General features: G+C 39.3%; 1 protein-coding gene across 13 annotated transcripts in view; it reads right to left on the bottom strand.

The window, feature by feature from the left end:
* NRG1 (neuregulin 1) overlaps nucleotides 1–16,081 on the bottom strand; it is a 456,310-nt gene extending 440,229 nt beyond the window's left edge. For 8 of the 13 annotated variants that reach the window (XM_072358889.1, XM_072358887.1, XM_072358892.1 and 5 more), the window contains exons 1-2: nucleotides 16,035–16,081; nucleotides 7,350–7,424 (exon numbers count right to left, since the gene is read on the bottom strand). In XM_072358889.1, coding sequence (XP_072214990.1) covers nucleotides 7,350–7,374 — 25 coding nt within the window. In that variant the 5' untranslated portion in view covers nucleotides 7,375–7,424; nucleotides 16,035–16,081. Of the gene's footprint in view, nucleotides 1–4,865; nucleotides 5,045–7,349; nucleotides 7,425–10,512; nucleotides 10,674–13,891; nucleotides 13,929–16,034 lie in introns of those variants that run through there. The other 5 variants (XM_072358896.1, XM_072358897.1, XM_072358898.1 and 2 more) reach the window with 3 other exon arrangements.
* Nucleotides 16,082–17,148: the final 1,067 nt, after the last annotated feature.

Below are 17,148 nucleotides of genomic sequence, written 5' to 3'. Positions count from 1 at the left end.
TATAAAGGATTGGACCACAGTTATTCTTTCTTGGCCAAAGCAGAAGAGGCAATTTAACTTGGATTTTAAATATCCTTTGTGTGGATCATTTTATTTCCCTGTACTGCTTAGTGGAAGTTTCCAAATAGCAACAATGGTGTTTGTTTTCTTTGCTTGAGATGACTTCAGCAGCTTTCCTGTTCAATACAAAGTCCAGTCCATCACTGTCATCTCCACTCAGTTATCTAGAGACTTGAGAAGGAGCAGGCTATGTTTAAAGATGGGAAGAAGGTTAGGATTGCAATCAATCAGAATTGAGCTTTAGTTCTTCCAGGAAAACAGCTGTATATAAACACTTAGTTGACAGTAGGAAGGCTTTTGATCCATCTTTGACCATATGGCAAGAATAGTGGGTAGGAATTTGAAGACCACAGAGCACATTACCAGTCTTGGCTGGACTGTCCTATCACCATACAGTTTGGTACCTTCAAACTTCCACCTGTTTGGGCTAACAAAAGATGGACTGCATGGGCAACAATTTCCTATCTACTGTGAAAGAGTGGCTAACCTCCTTTAGTGCTGATTGTTACAAGAGTGGCATGCAGGCTGGTGAAAATGCAGAGCTAATGGTGCTGACTATGTTGAAAAATAGTGTTCTGTAGCTGAGAATCTGTTCTATCAAATAGTGCTATTCTGCTCTTTCTATCTATTCTAGTTTCATTGGAAATAAATAGGACATTGTATTTGGAGTGACCTATGTAGCTGACAGATTTTCACACTGGAAGGTCTAATACAGCTATCCATTTTGGACAGAAGCAATGCTTTGGGATCAATTTAATGAGAAAGAATACCAGCATACTACAAGAAAAACTATAAATTAGGCTAAGGTAAACTTTTGCAAAACAGTGAAAGCAATGCCTTGCACAAAAAGATTTCCAAATACAATGTCAAAGCCTTACTTAGTAAATGCATAGCCAAAACTCAGATGTGCTTACTATCAGCCAGTTCAAGGACAGTAAGTCAAAACTGCAGGTGTAAGAAATACATACAAAAGAAAATTAAAGGAGAAAATTAATTATTCTTTGTGAGTTATTTATTCGGCTCAAAGAAATAGCTACAGTTTTTGCTGCACAAGGAGAAACTTCAAAGTTATTCCACAGGAGCTGTTTACAAATTCCTTGGTGAAGATAGTGAGAAAGTATAAAGCAGAGCCTGAGCAGACTGCCAGACTCCTTAAAAACACTTCAGGTGGAGTGCTGACACACCAGCTCCAGAGCCCATCTTTCCCCTACATCTCAGCAGTGATCACAGCTGTCTAATAAATAACAAGCATTGAGAAATGGCAGGCAAACATGTCAGTTCTTATGCATGCATTTCCAAAAGGAATCCTGACAGCTTCACACAGCTGCCTGTGCATATGTACTCTTTGAGTGATGCTAATGCTATCTGAAAAAAAAACAAAAAAAACAAAACAAAAAAAAAAACAACAACAACAAAAAAAAAAACCAAAAAAAAAAAAAAACAAAAAAAAAACCACTTATGTATTACACATTCTGATCCTGCAGGGCACAATGCTATGATCCAATAGAACATTTAAAGATGCACCTAGATGCATCCAAGTTACCAAATCTCAATGGCAGACATTGTCACTGTTATAGTTATTATTATCATCATTCTAATTCTAAATATTAAAGTACTTCTTATAACCACAGTACATATGGAGGGAAATGGCACTGTATTGCTACATCAACCGAAGAACAAACTCAATTTTTAACCTTCACAGACATAATGTTAAAAAGCTAAGACTCTTGAAAGCAAAGTTATGGAAATTCACTACTTACTGATGGGTTAACTCCATCACTGGGCCCTGCTTGCACAGCGTTATTTATCCTTTCCTCCTCAAGTTATTGATCAAGTATCTAGAATGAAATACGGTTCTGTTTGGCAATTGTTTATTTCTTTTAACTTCCATTTCCTTTTTACATAGATAATAGGCTTTCTCAGCAGGATTAGTACCTTAACATTAGCAGATATCTTACCTTCCCGTTCTCCTCGTCCTTTTCAAGTCTTTTAAACAAAGTAACAGTTTAATACCTCTCTGTCTTACTGTGTCACAAATTTTAGCCAGCTGCTTTTTATTACATCAGGTTTTGTACTAGCAGCATCACACTAGAATCTTCTCTTTTCTCTTTGTTTAATATAGCCTTAGAGCAATCAGGAAAAGATGATCTAAGGAGCTTCAAAAGTAGAGGATGATTAAGTATTTTTTTACCTTGATTTTCTTCTGAGAACTTAACTCACAGCCTTTGAGTTTCCACAGTCGAGAGGTGTGTCAATTTTGGGAACTGCTTTTGCCCACAGACAAAAGATGAATAGCATCTTTAACATGAAACCCAACACAGTCTGTGCCATTGCGGTGGGCTAAATGGCTATCAACACAGATGGCAAGGACAGCAGGAAGTGTGCCTGCAAGCCAGGTGGCAAAAGCCCTGTCTGTTCACTTAGCTTTTCCTGAAAACAGAGCCAAGTTTGGTTCTCCTGGGAGATTCCTGCTTTTCATACACTATCAGGACTTGAGCAAGTACTTAGATTTTGATGCAGTCATTTAAAACATTCCTATCATTAGGCTTTCAACTTCATTTCTAGAAGTATTAGCAAAAATTTTGTGTATCTTAGTCCCAGCATACTTGAGAACAGCATTAGTGAAGATGAGTTATTCATACATGTCTGTGAAATTCCTCACCTGTGCAGCATCTTAACTGTATATCCTGGCTGTCCAATGGCTAGACATGCATTTTACAATGATCAAAGTTTAATGTGACAAAAAACTACCTCACACTGCAGTTTGGCATTATTCAAAGTTTGCTTTACAATTAAAATGTGTGCTGTTAAGAGCAGTACTCATGGAGCAGTTTATTACTGCTGATGTTACAAGAAGTCTCTTTTCGCCCCATAAAAAGCAACAGTATCATGTTATCTGAAGTGCAGTTGACTGTATCTGTAATAACTTGTCTTCTCTATGCAGCTGTTTCTCATTTTTTTTAGGACAGTTTTACAACATGTGACCAGTTAAAATACCTACTTGGTTCTTATTTATTGTAACCTTCAAAGGCTTCTGTTGGAAATATAGTGACATTTGCCTGCTAGAACTGTGTTCATTCATTAACTACGTGTCTCTGAGCTGTATCTTCAACACCAAGCTATGAATTATTATCTGCATATAAGTGGCCCCAAATATAAAAAACTGCTAAGCAAAATGCCTACAGGTTATGTAGCAACTGTTGAGAAAAAAATTAACTATTGCTGTTCACAGTATTCTGCTGCACTGCAACCTAATTTCAAAATAGAGCAAATGATTAGAATCACGAAAATAAGTCATGTTTAAATACTGTACTAAGGCAGTTACAATGGGAGAGTTACACAGACTAGCAATACATTAGTCATCCATCTACATTTGCAGCAGAAAAAAAAATGAGTTGCTAAGGAAAATGATGATGCTTAAAACACTGGAAATGGAAAGCATAACAATGAGTGGGTAAGTCCATCAGAAATATCAGTGGGTCAAAAAGATACACCGAAGTGTTGCAGCAGAACTGATATGGTACTTCTTGGTTATCCACAAACATTACTACTTGACAGTGCTATTAAAGTTTGCATGATACTACACATTTATTGAGCAAGTAACATTAAAGAAGTAAGATTAAGTTTTAATTGCAAAAATAATAAGAAAACACTGAAGCTGCTAGGAAAAGAAGACTTCAAAACTACTCTGAACTGATGTTAAAGCTTTGTGTTTTGAAGAATCACTCATTAAATTTATTCTTTAATGAAAATTTAAAACAAACAATGGTCCGAGTACCGTAATATTTGTCAGATAGCAACCATTGTGCTGACCATTAGCAAATCAGTATGAAGGAATGAGTTTTACAGGAATTCTCTTTTTTGTTCTATATCTTCCCCATCATTTTTCCACTCCGTAGGATGCCTTCAACTCACTCCCATGTGAAGGACCTGTCATCAAGACAACTGAGCATGGGACTTCTCCAAAACAAACTACAGTTGAGTAGTTTTCCTTCTCATAGCTGCAGGATTCCAATGTATCAGAATTTCAGGAGTGGTTTTTTTTTTTGTTGTTTGTTTGTTTTTTTTTTATCTTTTTACCAGGCATCCACACACTTGTATTTTCAGTGAGGACACAAGCCATTCCAAATTACAAGCCACTGCCAAAACTAATTAGACCCCTTTCTCTGAGTATCAGCCATATGGAGCTAGTGCCTGAATGATACTGCTGATACTGCCAAGGGTGTTCATCTTTGGATGTCCCTGCAGGTTTCACTAAAAAAAAAAAAAAAAAAAAAAAAAAAAAAAAAAGTCAAGTTGTTTGGCAAACAACTACCAGTATAAGTGATTAAGATGCTTCTCCTCAGGGACAAGTGATGCCACTTCCCAAATGCTTCCCAGCCCAAGAGAAAACCAGAGGTGGCTGAGGTGAGTCAAAGCAACACTGCTGCTTTAGAGAGGGGAGAGAGGATGTTGTGAATGATCAGACAACATAACTGCAGATTTAGAAGCCATTTCACTATCATAATGACACATTACTTCCTTGACTTGAAGACACTCCCTATTACAGATGGCAATCCTGTTTTCTTCTTTACCTATCCTGACAGAACTAAGACATTTTGTTCTGTGTGAATCTAGGGGTTACCCTTGAAGTTGACAGGAAGTTGACAGGAAGCGCAGAAAAAGGCTAGTTCAGAATCTTTTTCACAGCACCAAGATTTATACAATATATGCCATATGCTCCTTATCATTATAGTCAAGCACTTAAAAACACATCCAAACATGAAAGTAATACTGTTTTCTTCTTGCAAATGTTAATAACTGACCTGATCAGAAGAACAGAGGGAAGTCAAAGTGCAGTGGCATACATTGAGTCCCCAGGAAGTGGGCTCTAACAGATGGGCCACACTGCTTCTCAGCAAATTTCCTTTTCCTCCTAGGCACTTCATGTCTGTTTGCCTGTGTCTTAATCTCTAACTTCCGGTCCCAAATATCTAATGGGTGCCTAAGTTCAAAAGAAAGGACTGAATGAATTTTAAGGGACAGATTTTAGCTAGGAAAATGCCTCTGCATTTTAATAGAACAATAGTACAAAGCATTTTAATAGTAAAATCTCTTTGCTTATGTATACTCATCCACATCAAAATGCTCTCCAAACTTCTCAAATTTCATTGAGTTTCAGAATGACTGAAAAAAGGATGACAGTAACAACAGACCAATGTCACAAAAGGGCTTTTTTAGCTGAAGATGAGCAAAAGAAGAAAACAACCTTGTCTCTGTAGAGCTTTCTATAAAGGCTTTAATATTCTATTGTGCCACAGGGAGATATGTGAACACAAACACACCCAAGCACACAAATTGGAAATGCTAATAGAAAATCAAGTGTCATATCTCAGACACTCCAGAGTATCTGCCTATCACTTTTCTCAAGATTTTAGTTGGATAAAAACCAAACGTATCTCAATCAGCAACAAGTTTTAATGTTAGGACATTTCATTTTCACCGCTCTCTTAATAGAATTTCAGACACATGGTGATGACTGAGATTACCTCTTCTGAGTGATCAATGCCATGCTCTACCAATAATCACCCATCTTTAACACTCTATCAACATGCAGTGTTTTCATGGCTTCTTCCAGATGACTATTTCAGAATATGAAGCCAATAAACAGACTCTGTATGAATCTAGCTTGGCATCCTACTACTTTCTGATTTCTAAAATACCTTGATCTCAAAATTTTTGTTTTGGAGAATGTGAAACTACAGGGTTAACAATTACTTACCAACCAAAAACCAACACCATTCACCTTCAGTCACAGATTTTTATCAATATCCCAAGTAAGATTTCCATGTCAAAATTACCTGTACACACTCAGGCAAGTTTTCTTTTAGTTTGAAACTGAATTGCAAAAGAATTTATGAACTAAGCAAAGGTCTGAGCCAGTTGTGACTTCAGCAGATACAAATGATAGCAGCACATTACCAAGGGGCATAATTCAAATTACATTACAATGACAGCATTGGTATAAATGTTCTTCCCCCAGTTCACCTACCAGCGTGACCTTAGAGCAATCAGTGAATGAAGTGCCAATGACAAGGAAATATACACATTTTTGTCAGAAAAGGAACTTCTGTTCCTCCCAGTTCTAGCTGGGGAGGATGAAAACAACAGTCTGTTCCACTTCCAGAGAGAGTGAAATCCCCAGCTTACAAAATCAGCCTTTCTGACCTCTATTTAAAAAAGAAATGCAACATTTTACACCAAGAAGTCAGTATCCACAAATGAACAAGCTAAAATATTTCATTCTCCGTAAGAAAATGACCAGACCTATAGAACTGTAAGAAACTAAGAGTCTAGCACAAAATATGATGATGGAAACTAGAATATTTTTCAGTAAAACTGACCTAAAATCAGCTAGCAATCTGCAACCCGCAAGAAAGAAAAAGAATAAATAAATAAATAAATATAAATTAAAGTGAAGAAAAACACAAAAACAGTTGCAATGACCTTGAGCTACAGATGAACTGTCCTATAGACAAACATTCAAACTCTTCAAACATTCTATTACATAATATCTATTCTGATTATCAAGTGACAGGAAGGCAGGAAGGCAGGAATGAAGGAAGGAAGGAAGGGATGAAGGGAAGAAGGGAGGGAGGGAGGCAGGCAGGCAGGAATGCAGGAAGGCACAGGGAGGGAGGGAGGGAGGGAGGGAAGGAGGAGCATCTGTTTCACCAATTTCTATAATTACATGTTAGTTTTTCTGTAATGCAGAATTGTAATGCATCACAGTTTATAAAACTGTTATTGTTTCTTACATTTTGCCTGTGTTAAATGAACACAGGGCAAATAACTTGTTTTCATTTAAGTCTTCTGCATATTTCTCAGTATGTTACATGTCTTGCTGTAATTACCTTCTAGCCAGCTCACTAAACCTGAGTTCATTGATCCTCATGAATTCATGAGGAATTCATAAATATTAAAAGCAGCAAACTTTGTAACAAGTGCTGGAAATTTACAGTTTTCTAGAGCTCCAGTGCATTTATTATGAAACATTTATTATCATGTATGGAAGAAACTTCTCATGAATGTCCAGTAAGGGTGAGATTAAAGGTGCCATCGTGTTTTTGACCTTAGAGGTTTCCTGGGACCCTGAGTTAAGACAAGCACATGGAACTAAGACAACATCAGAGGGTGAATATAGCCTTCCATATGTGTTTAAATCTCAAAGTCAACAAATCTGATCAGAAATGCTACTGTTTAAAATCACACTTTCAGATCATTAGTAGGAGCAAAAGTATTGATCCTACCTGCACCACCAAAGAGATTATTCATTATTCCATGACTGGACAATGCTTTCAGAAGCAACTACTTAGAATTTGCTCCTAGAAAAGGAATTACACATGGAAGTAGGTCAGAATTGAAAATAAAAAGCATGGTCAGTTACACACAAATAACAGAAGGTAGTTTAAATTCAATTTGAATTTGTAAATGATCTACTTCTGCTCCTCTTGATTCCCTCACTGAAGACACTGCTGCATTCAAACCTAACTGAATGTTTCTCTCGACCTTCATAACTCGTCAATAAAGTAAGACATTTTCACAGACACAGCAGAACATCCCGTCCTGCCAAAAGAAAATCCCAAGTAAATTAAAGGATTGAAAACCTGGCTGCAAGCCAGAGACAAAATACTAATTTACCACAATTGGACAAAAATTCAATCCAGCTGAACATAGACACTTAATGGCACAGCATCCATCAAGCTGCTTCATACATTTCTGCATATCAGGGAGAATGATGTGTTAGTAAACCCGTTAAGGATTTGCTTGGTTTCTGCTATTTTTCCATGAAAACCTGGTTTGTGTCCCCTATAGGGTCCTCCAAGATACAGAAAGGAGGTACAGAAGAGAGCACATCTCAAGACCAGTACAAGCTAGTTACCAAAAACCCAATAAACCCCACAAATTTTGTAGTAAATAACTACCCAAAAGTCAAGATGCTCATAATAACTGTATGGTGCATAAAATTAAACTGTAGAGCATTTAACAAAATAAAAATACCCTAACATCCAAACATCATCAACCACTTAGTAGATTTAAGATGTCCAGAAAAGCTACCACTTCTTCTGTGTTCTGTGTTCTGGATGCATCTTTGTACTCAGATGTTGATAGCTTTACTACGATTCAAATCTGTAAATACATATTTAATCTTTGTAAATACATATTTACCAGCTTGAAGCCTGTGCCTTGATCTTCAGAAAAATATCCAAAGGGATATTTTCTTATCTAATTCTGCTTTCTGAAAAAAATATTTATCACCTGAGATTTTTCAACTTCCCTTGTCAATAGCTTTCTCTGCATTTGAAAAATATTCCCAAAGTAAACTTCACTGAGTTTTGTTTTAAATTTGAACCGTATAGTACAAAGATCCTCAGAAAAATACCTTAGCTAATCCTATTTTACCAAGTATTTCATTATTACAGTTGTAATCATTGCACTCAGTTTATAGGAAAGTATCATATTTCTAATGAATGCTTGCATTTCATTAATATTCCACCTCACAATTATGGTGTTCTTATGGAATATTGAAGATGTACATTCAAATCCATGTGAAGAGGCCATCCATTTAAAAGTAGATGCAGACATATTCTCCAGCATACACATATACTTAAAACTTTCAGCTATGCAATATACCGGATGTCAAAGGAGAAAATCATTTCAGAATAGTCACTGAAATAATCTAAAGTGACAAACAGCGTTCCAATGCAATTTATGCTAGACTATAACAACAGCTTCAGGTTCTGTTCTTGCTGCTTGTGAAAGTCAATGCATGTTTTGCCACTGATTTCAGTAGAGAAGCAAATGCTAATATAAATCAGAATTTTGTGTATTTCCAAAAACCTACCCTGAAAGTAATATTGTCTCTTAAGGATCAAGTTGTTAATGCTACTTGAGACTTGCCACATAGCACAACCAATCCAGCTAACAGAAAACATCAGTCAAAACCCTCACTGATCTTGAGAAGACCTATGCATCTGTAGGGCACAGAAAAGATTTTGGTAAGATGTAAAAGATCAGCAGGAATTCTCTGTGATTAAGTTCAAACACACCTGACCTACAGGAGATCATCGTCAATGACCAGCAGTCACAACTAGACAAATGACTAGTGCTCATGAACTGCTGTTCCCCATCAGTGCTGCACACAGACCAGGCCTTGTTGAAAGGCTCCTGAGGATTCTGTCTCACCACTAGCTGGAGTATCTGTAGAAGAGTTCTTGGTTTAAGCACTGCAGGATCAAGCAGCAGGCACTGTGGTGTTAATCTTTACTGTCGCCAGGAAAGCATCAGTTGAAAAGTAGCAACAATATGACACCATCACTATTATTCTCACACCCATGATAGAAACAGGACTCTTCAGTACATTACAAAACAGTTCCCACTGAACAGCAACAATCCTTTGCTTACTCTCAGCCAGTTAAAAACTATGACAACACCAGTGAGAAAATATGAATGTTTCACTTTCAAACACAAAGTCAAAGAAGCCACACACCTCTAAGACTTAAGGAGACGACATATGCCAGTGAAACATTGTGCAGGAGCCATGGATTTTCTTTTATCCCAATCATTTGCTCCTAGAATATGCAAGACTGGATTCCTAAGCACCAGTACTAGACAGTGGCTAGTAGTAAAACTCTGCACATCAAAATAATTCAGGAAAATAAAATTACTATAAATAGTGGTCAAAAATAGTACTGAACATTGTGAATAACTAATGATAAAAAATTATACCAAAAAATTCTAACTGCCAAATGATTCTGTGAAAATATGTTTGATGACAGATGATGTCACCAAAAGAATGAATCAAAACATATTTGCTACTTGGAGCTGGTCTTTTTCCCATGGCTATGTATTTCCCACTGAGCAGTACAATAGAATTAGCTGTTCTCCTTCAGCCTCATATAGTTAATAACAAACATGAAAGCTGAGAAGAAAGAAGAATGTGGTCAGCATGTACGCGGCCTGCCCTAGCAGGAAAGACTGAATGTTTTAGACAGCTGTACCAAAAACTAATTGAGTCCCAATTCACCTGTTGTGAATCAGATTCCATCCTTCCACCAGGCTACCAAATGCTCTTTCACACAAAGAATGTGCTAAAACATACATACAGATAACTGTTATAAAACAACAACTGCTCTTGTCTGAAAGCAGACAGATTACAAATTAATTTTGACTGCTGCTGTGAAAAGACTCACTGCATGATGAAAAAAGATGCATTACTGTGTACAGATTAGGGCATTGTGAATGTTTTCTGATAGATACATACTTTATAAACAAATCAATATTAGGAGAACATTTTCAAAACATTATAGAAAATGTATAGGCTAATTTACACCGAAGAGTTGATTTTTTCATTTGGGCAGTTTAGAGTGTAAATATGCCAGAATCCCAGTGTGTACAGAAAACCAGACGTACCTTAGTTGAAGTCTGACATTTTCTGAAGTTCCTCATGCATTCTTGAAGCTTGCTATTTCTTCTCTGTAAGTGAGAAAGTCCCTTTGGAATGTGGAGGAATCATATCATCCCAGAAAGGCAATGCTTCCCAAATTTCTTCTGACTCACTTACTTGTGAACTGCTGCATAGATACACATGATGTGGAGCTGAGAGCTTATACAGTTGCAAGTTTCCCTTTTGTTTCCTCAGAGCTTGCATACATTTTTTGAGCATGTGAAAGTTTTTCTGAGTCATATATTTGCTACTCAAAGACCTTGTTTTGGATGTTGGTTTTGGTCAAATTATGATATGAGCTGCAACAGTCTCTGTCCAATAGCTCTATCAGGTTAAGAGTTAGCCATGAAGCAGTCATATTTCCTCTCTGCCTTATTCAACAAGCTGGTTTATTTAGCTGGCAGTCTCATTAAGAATCTAAAACTTTGTTAAGCCATAACATACTTTATAATCACTGAGCATTTATAGGTTCAGTTAAAACTTGAACACAGTGAAGACATACGTTGTAAAAACTTAGTTAAAATCTTCATTGGTTTTCTCAGACATGAAGTGCTAAATTGAGCAGTGAGCTTCAGGGAAGATGCTTGAGTCTATTTGTATGTACATCAACAGATTTTTCTTCTACAATATACTCTACCCATCAATAAGCTGACATAAATAATAAAAATATCCATAATAAAATAATATGCCAGTTTAGTGAACTATTTTAACAATGGAACTGCTGGTGTGCATGACTCACTTCTTATTAAGGTAATGATGGTGATGCACCCTATTTAGATATGCATCTCATTGCTGAAGATGATCTTGGCATGAGAACAGCAATATACCTATGCTATTCCAGAACATTACACAATCAGAAAACATGTACCTATTTGCAGGCAAAATGTGTGCTTACTATCAAATAAACAATAACAATTACTGCCAGAATGCAATGAAAGCACATTACTACTAAGCGTTAGAATGCAGCTCCCATATATATCAATAGATACACAAACATATATGAATGTAAAGGTGGAGAAAGTGTTTCAGGTTGTCTAAAAATAATTTAACGCACATCTCTTGATTTTCTTTTCCATGCAAAAAAAATGTGACTGGTCTCATTTCATATTTAGAAGTATTAAGAATTGCATCTTGCAATGCAGGTATTCTGATATGACTCATCACTCATATTATTTTGGAAGAAAACTGTGCTTGCCATTGTTGCTGCTGCTGGTTCTAGAAGTGGAGCCCTCTGGGCAGTGAGACTGACACATGAGCAAAGCAGAGACAATCTCTGCTCTACTCCTTCATGTGAGCAATCCCAGTCAAAAAACTGAATACAGAAGTGTGTGGTTGCATGTGGAAGGAATAGTCAAGAAATATTGTTACTTCTATCATGTAAGTTGAAAGAGTAGTAAATGAAGGTACACACGATGTCAGGGGAAAGATGCTCCCTCCTAGCAATGCAAGGTCCCCACCAGAGGGTAGACACTACAGAAGCCAGAGACAATACTAAAATTCACATTTGTTTCAAGGGCATGGGATTGGGCTTAGGGTGAGCACAAGAGGTAAACTGTGTACTCAGAAGGGCTGTCTAGCACTTCAAAAATTTGCCTCTTGGATGAGTTTCTCCACCTTAAAAAAAAAAAAAAAAAAAAAAAAAAAAAAAAAGAAGCAATTCATTAGAATGTGAGTTGGGGAGGCTAGGAAGGCTGCAAAATCCAGACCACAAGAGCCAGGTAGAAGCGCTGCCTTGACACACAGAGCTAGTGACAGGCATCTAGCTCCTTCAAGCAAAAGGGAAGAGGAGAAAATGCAGTTCAAACAGCTGTTGGAGCAGCAACACAGGAAAAAAAAAAAAAAAAAAAAAAAAAAAAAAGGAGCCTCCCACACAGGCTGCTTGATCAGGATCCAGCCCTTCATAACATTTCTTATTCCAACAAGTACAATTCAAGAAAACAATCTGCCCCATTTATATCATGATGTAAACATGGGATTTACACAAGCATAAGTATGAATCTAAAAGAATGACAGAGAAATATATTCAGAATTTACACTTCCAGTTCAGCAGAGCATGCAGAGCACACAATCTCCAAATAAGTATTTCCAGACAGTGGAACATCCTTTCTTTTAAAGAGACACATTAATCAATCTTAGCTAGCCTCAAACTGATGTTTATAGATAAAACAATTTAGAATGAACTATTGATGGAGTTTATTTTCAGTAGTGCTGGGAAAGGCTACAAATCAGAGTATGAAAGAGAGCAAAGTATTTAAAGTGGGTTTTAAGTCTGCTCTTTCCTCTTAATTTGAGTCCATCTGTGAAAGTGACTGTGAAATCATGTAGCTACTCAAAGACTGAGCTGACAACATGTTTAAAGTTTAGAATAAGCTTTCTTATTCCTCCCCTCATCATATGATTAGAAACATCTGTATGTCAGGAAGAAATGTGACACTTCAGCCGAGGCTGCTAACCAAACCTAAGTGATTTAGCACACTTGAGGTCTTGATTTAACCTTGTTGTTACAGAGAAGGCCTGCAACACCCACTAGAATTATATGTGTGCAAGCTGGGGAATAAAGATAAAAACAAACTCCCTGGCACAGGCAAATATTAAGTCAACTATTTTTACCTCAGATCTCCAAATGTATTTTTAAGTTGCTAAAATTTAGGAGCAACCCCTGAAGCAACTACAGGCAGTTAGGTCTGATGAATAGAGATGAAAAATTTTCTCATGTTCTGTATATCATATCCATACATAATAGAAGAAATGCATTTTAACTTCTCATTAAATTAAATGGATTTTAGGCACCATGGTGAATATATTTAAATAATTTTTGTAAGTACAAAGATATTTTTTTCAAACCCAATTAGTGCCGACATAGATACAATCAGACTATTACTAGTCTCAGAGTTAATTTCATGATATGGCTTTGTGACAATCTCAAGAAATGAAAAATACAGTCAAAATGCCCATCTGCAGCCAGCACATACAATATTCACTGTGTTACTAAATGGTTCATGAAGTTAAGGTTGGACTGAGAGAGTGGTGAGGTATTGGAATAGACTGTCCAAGGTGTCGAAGGAGTTGCCATCCCTGGAGGTGCTCAAGAACAGCCTAGATGTGGTACTGAGGAACATAGTTCAGTGGACAGTGTTGGTGGTTTTAATCCATAAAATTAGTCATACATGACTGCAAAGCTGAGCCATCAAAACACTCTGGATCCTTAACTTCTTCCTATTTTAACTACTGCTCAATGACAGTAAAATATATTGCAAGTGGGTACAGGTGTACTTCTAATAAGAATATGGGGGCTGCATAGCAAGCAAGACTGAACAAGTACACAGCTCTTGTATCAAAACCCACCTTCAGCCAAATGTTGACTAGTGCTTCCACAGCCCTTCTGCAGAGAGAGCAGAGAAAGTACTTCACAACCCAGTAGAAATTAAGGTAGTAAGGAATATGTGTTTAGATGTTGCTACATGAGTAATATGTAACCTTAGGTTGAGTGTCTCGTGTCCTCTCCTACACAGGAGTGGAGAAGGCAGATTATCACTGTTGACATTTCATCTCATGATTGATAGGCTTCCATGTTCTTTTTACACAGGCATTGTAAATTTCCTCTTATAAAGCATGTGAGCAGTCCAGCATGGAAGGCTCTATGACTTTCTGCATGATTGATCATGCCAGCAGAGCACACACAAGCCTAATGACTGAAGGCTCTGTCTTTAAAATGTTGGGGAACATTTATTTCCATGGTGAAATCTGCCTAAAGTCAGTAGAAGCACTTATACAAGCAGAGAAAGCGGGAAAGGAAAATTTATGAATGGGAGACAATGTCAAGACATTCCTGAGTTGTTTCATTCTTAATCTCCCACAGTTTCAGGAGAAGCAACTAAGGCCTATGTGGGAAAGAAGTAAAATTTTCTTTAGAACAGACTCAAGCAAAATGGTGTAGTTTCATCTTAAATAATAATGATAATAATAAATTGGTCTTCTAGCACAGTAAATGAGCATAAGATGAGGCTTACAAGCTGGGATATGCCAGCCAATGGCATACAAATTTTACTGAACCAAAAACAAGACTGAGTATGAATTGAGAGGATTCCAGATTTATTAGGTTTTACTCACTCAAACCCAAGATTTTCATGGAATTCCATTTAGAATGGCCTGAATTATTGCACTATTATTGTGTTATTCGTTTTGTAGAAGGAACCTTCACCTCTAGAAAAGTACTTTGATGGCTTCCGCACAGTTAAACAATGGTCTTTGTCCATGGCTAACCTTCCTGATTATTCAACAGACTTGTTACCACAGAGTTTAATTCCTCTCAGTCATAATCTAGCAATGCCTGTGGCACACAGTATTGTTTGCTTTTTAAGCAGGCAACTTCGTATCAGCTTCCAAAATAAACAAACAAATAAATAAATAAAAATAAAAAATAAAAATCTAACAGTGTCACACATCATGGAGTTATAGAGTTCATCTGCCTCTAAATCCTATGAGTACCTAGGAGCGAAGACCCGTGGATAACTGAATGTGAAAGCACGGCTTCTTCATGCCTACATAGAGACACTGAAGATCAGCAAATAATATATTTAAGATTAAAAAATGAATGTAATTCCAAACGTGCAACAGTGCAGTTCACTATTCATGAAAAAGGATTATTACAAGAAATGCCATGGAAACAATGACAAACAGCATGTTTAGTTGATGTAGTCTAACAAGCTAACACTGACTGATAGAAGGGAAGATTCGGAGTGTATAGTTACTGCTTCTTTTACATTCATAGAAGTTTTCATTAAAATAAATGAATTTACTCCTAGGAGTAAGGATGCATTTTCCCCCAGCCACCAGTTTTATCACTATCTGACGTAAGACCAAGAAAATGTAAGAATAAGACAGCTAAGCTTCAGCTGAGCCCAAATTCATTTAAGCTAATGCACAGCAAAAACAGACTGTATGTTTTCATTTGCAAAACTGCAGGGTGCCACTTCACACTGCCTGCTGCAAACAAATGCTGAGCAGATACAGTCTCAAAATGCCAACAGAAAAGCCCATCCGACACTGGGCTGCTATCCCGCGCTGTGCTTGTGTCACCCTACGTTCTCACCGATTACTCATGGTCTAATGTTCCAGCTGCTTTCTGCGACGACTGAATCGAAAACCCTGCATGTGTACCCGACAGGGCGCAGACACATACGTTCTGCCCTAGTCCAGCTACAATCCCACTCCCGCACAGCGACAACGCTTCCAGAATGGGGACGGGGAGCCCGCCTTTCCGCGCTCCCTCTCTGCCTTCACAGCTGCCGCGCCCGGCGCCGCGCTCAGCACCACGGACAGAGCCCCGCAGGAGCCGCGCAGACCTCCGGGCCGGGTCACGCGGGGCCGGCTCGGGGCCGGCAGGGCGCGGCCGCCTCCCGGATGCCCACTCACACACGCACACACGCACACACACACACACACACACAAACACACTCACGCACACCACAGCGCCGCTTGCACTCACCACATCCCCCGCAGGACGCCCCGCCGCCGCCGCCGCCGCCGCCGCCCGCCGCCCGCGGCGCCGCCGACGCCCCCCGCAGCGCGGCGGCGGTGGCGCCGGGCGGCCGCGGCTCCATGCGGAGGGCAGCGGCGGCGGCTCGCCTGCCCCCGGCCGCCCCGCGGAAGCCGCCGCCGCCGCGCACAGTCGAAGCGGGAGGGCGGGGAGCCGCGGCCGCATGGTGCTGCCCGCCGACGCCGCCCCGCCCGCCGCCCGCCCCCCGCGCACCGCACCGCCCCCCGCGCCAGCGCTGCTGTGCACCCCCCGGCGGCCGGGGCTGTTGGCAGGGAGGCGGGGGCAATCCAGAAGCCCCCGGCCCACCGAGTCTGTGAGCAGGAATCGTTCATTAGGCTGCTCCTTTCGTAAACCGAATTGGATATTGTTCCTGTGGCATACGGAGGTAATGTAGGGATGCAATATGCTCCCTCATTGAAATAAAATCCTACCAGATTGAGAAGACTGTGGCACAGGCATCAGCAAGGGTCTCAGAACGCCAAGCATACACAGAGCAATATCTCCCGACCCTAAATGGTGTTTAGACAGGGTAGGCAAACAACAGAAAAAGCATAGGCCACTAGATTCCATCTTGAAAAGCAAACTGGAGAACCCAGATTTCAAACTTTTAATTAAAACAACAACAAACTCCTACTGGCTCACTGATGCTTTCCAGCCTCATGGAAGGGCCCACTTGACACTTCTGATGATTTCATACAACCATACAATAGCCTGAGTTGGAAAGGACCCATAAGAATCACAGAGTCCAACCCCAGATCCAAGCAGCACCACCCAACTCCAAACCCTCTGTCTGAGAGCAGTGTCCATACAGTCCTTGAACTCCAGCACTGAGGTCGTGCCCCCCTGCCCTGTGAGGCACGTTCAATGTCCACTCCCTTTCCCTGACCCCCAGCTGCCCCTCCCTTGGCACAGCTCCATGCTGTTCCCTCGGGCCCTGTTGCTGTCACACAGAGCAGAGCTCAGCACTGCCCTCCTCTCCCTGTGGGGAGCAGCAGCCACCATGAGGTCTCCCCTCAGCTCCTCTGCTTTGTACTGAGCACACCAAGAGACCACAGCCACTCCT

This window comes from Excalfactoria chinensis, chromosome Z (genome assembly GCF_039878825.1).
Source record: "Excalfactoria chinensis isolate bCotChi1 chromosome Z, bCotChi1.hap2, whole genome shotgun sequence".
Lineage (NCBI taxonomy): Eukaryota > Metazoa > Chordata > Aves > Galliformes > Phasianidae > Excalfactoria > Excalfactoria chinensis.
The sequence above is the reverse complement of the archived record's forward strand: the minus strand, read 5'-3'. Positions and strand labels throughout refer to the sequence as shown.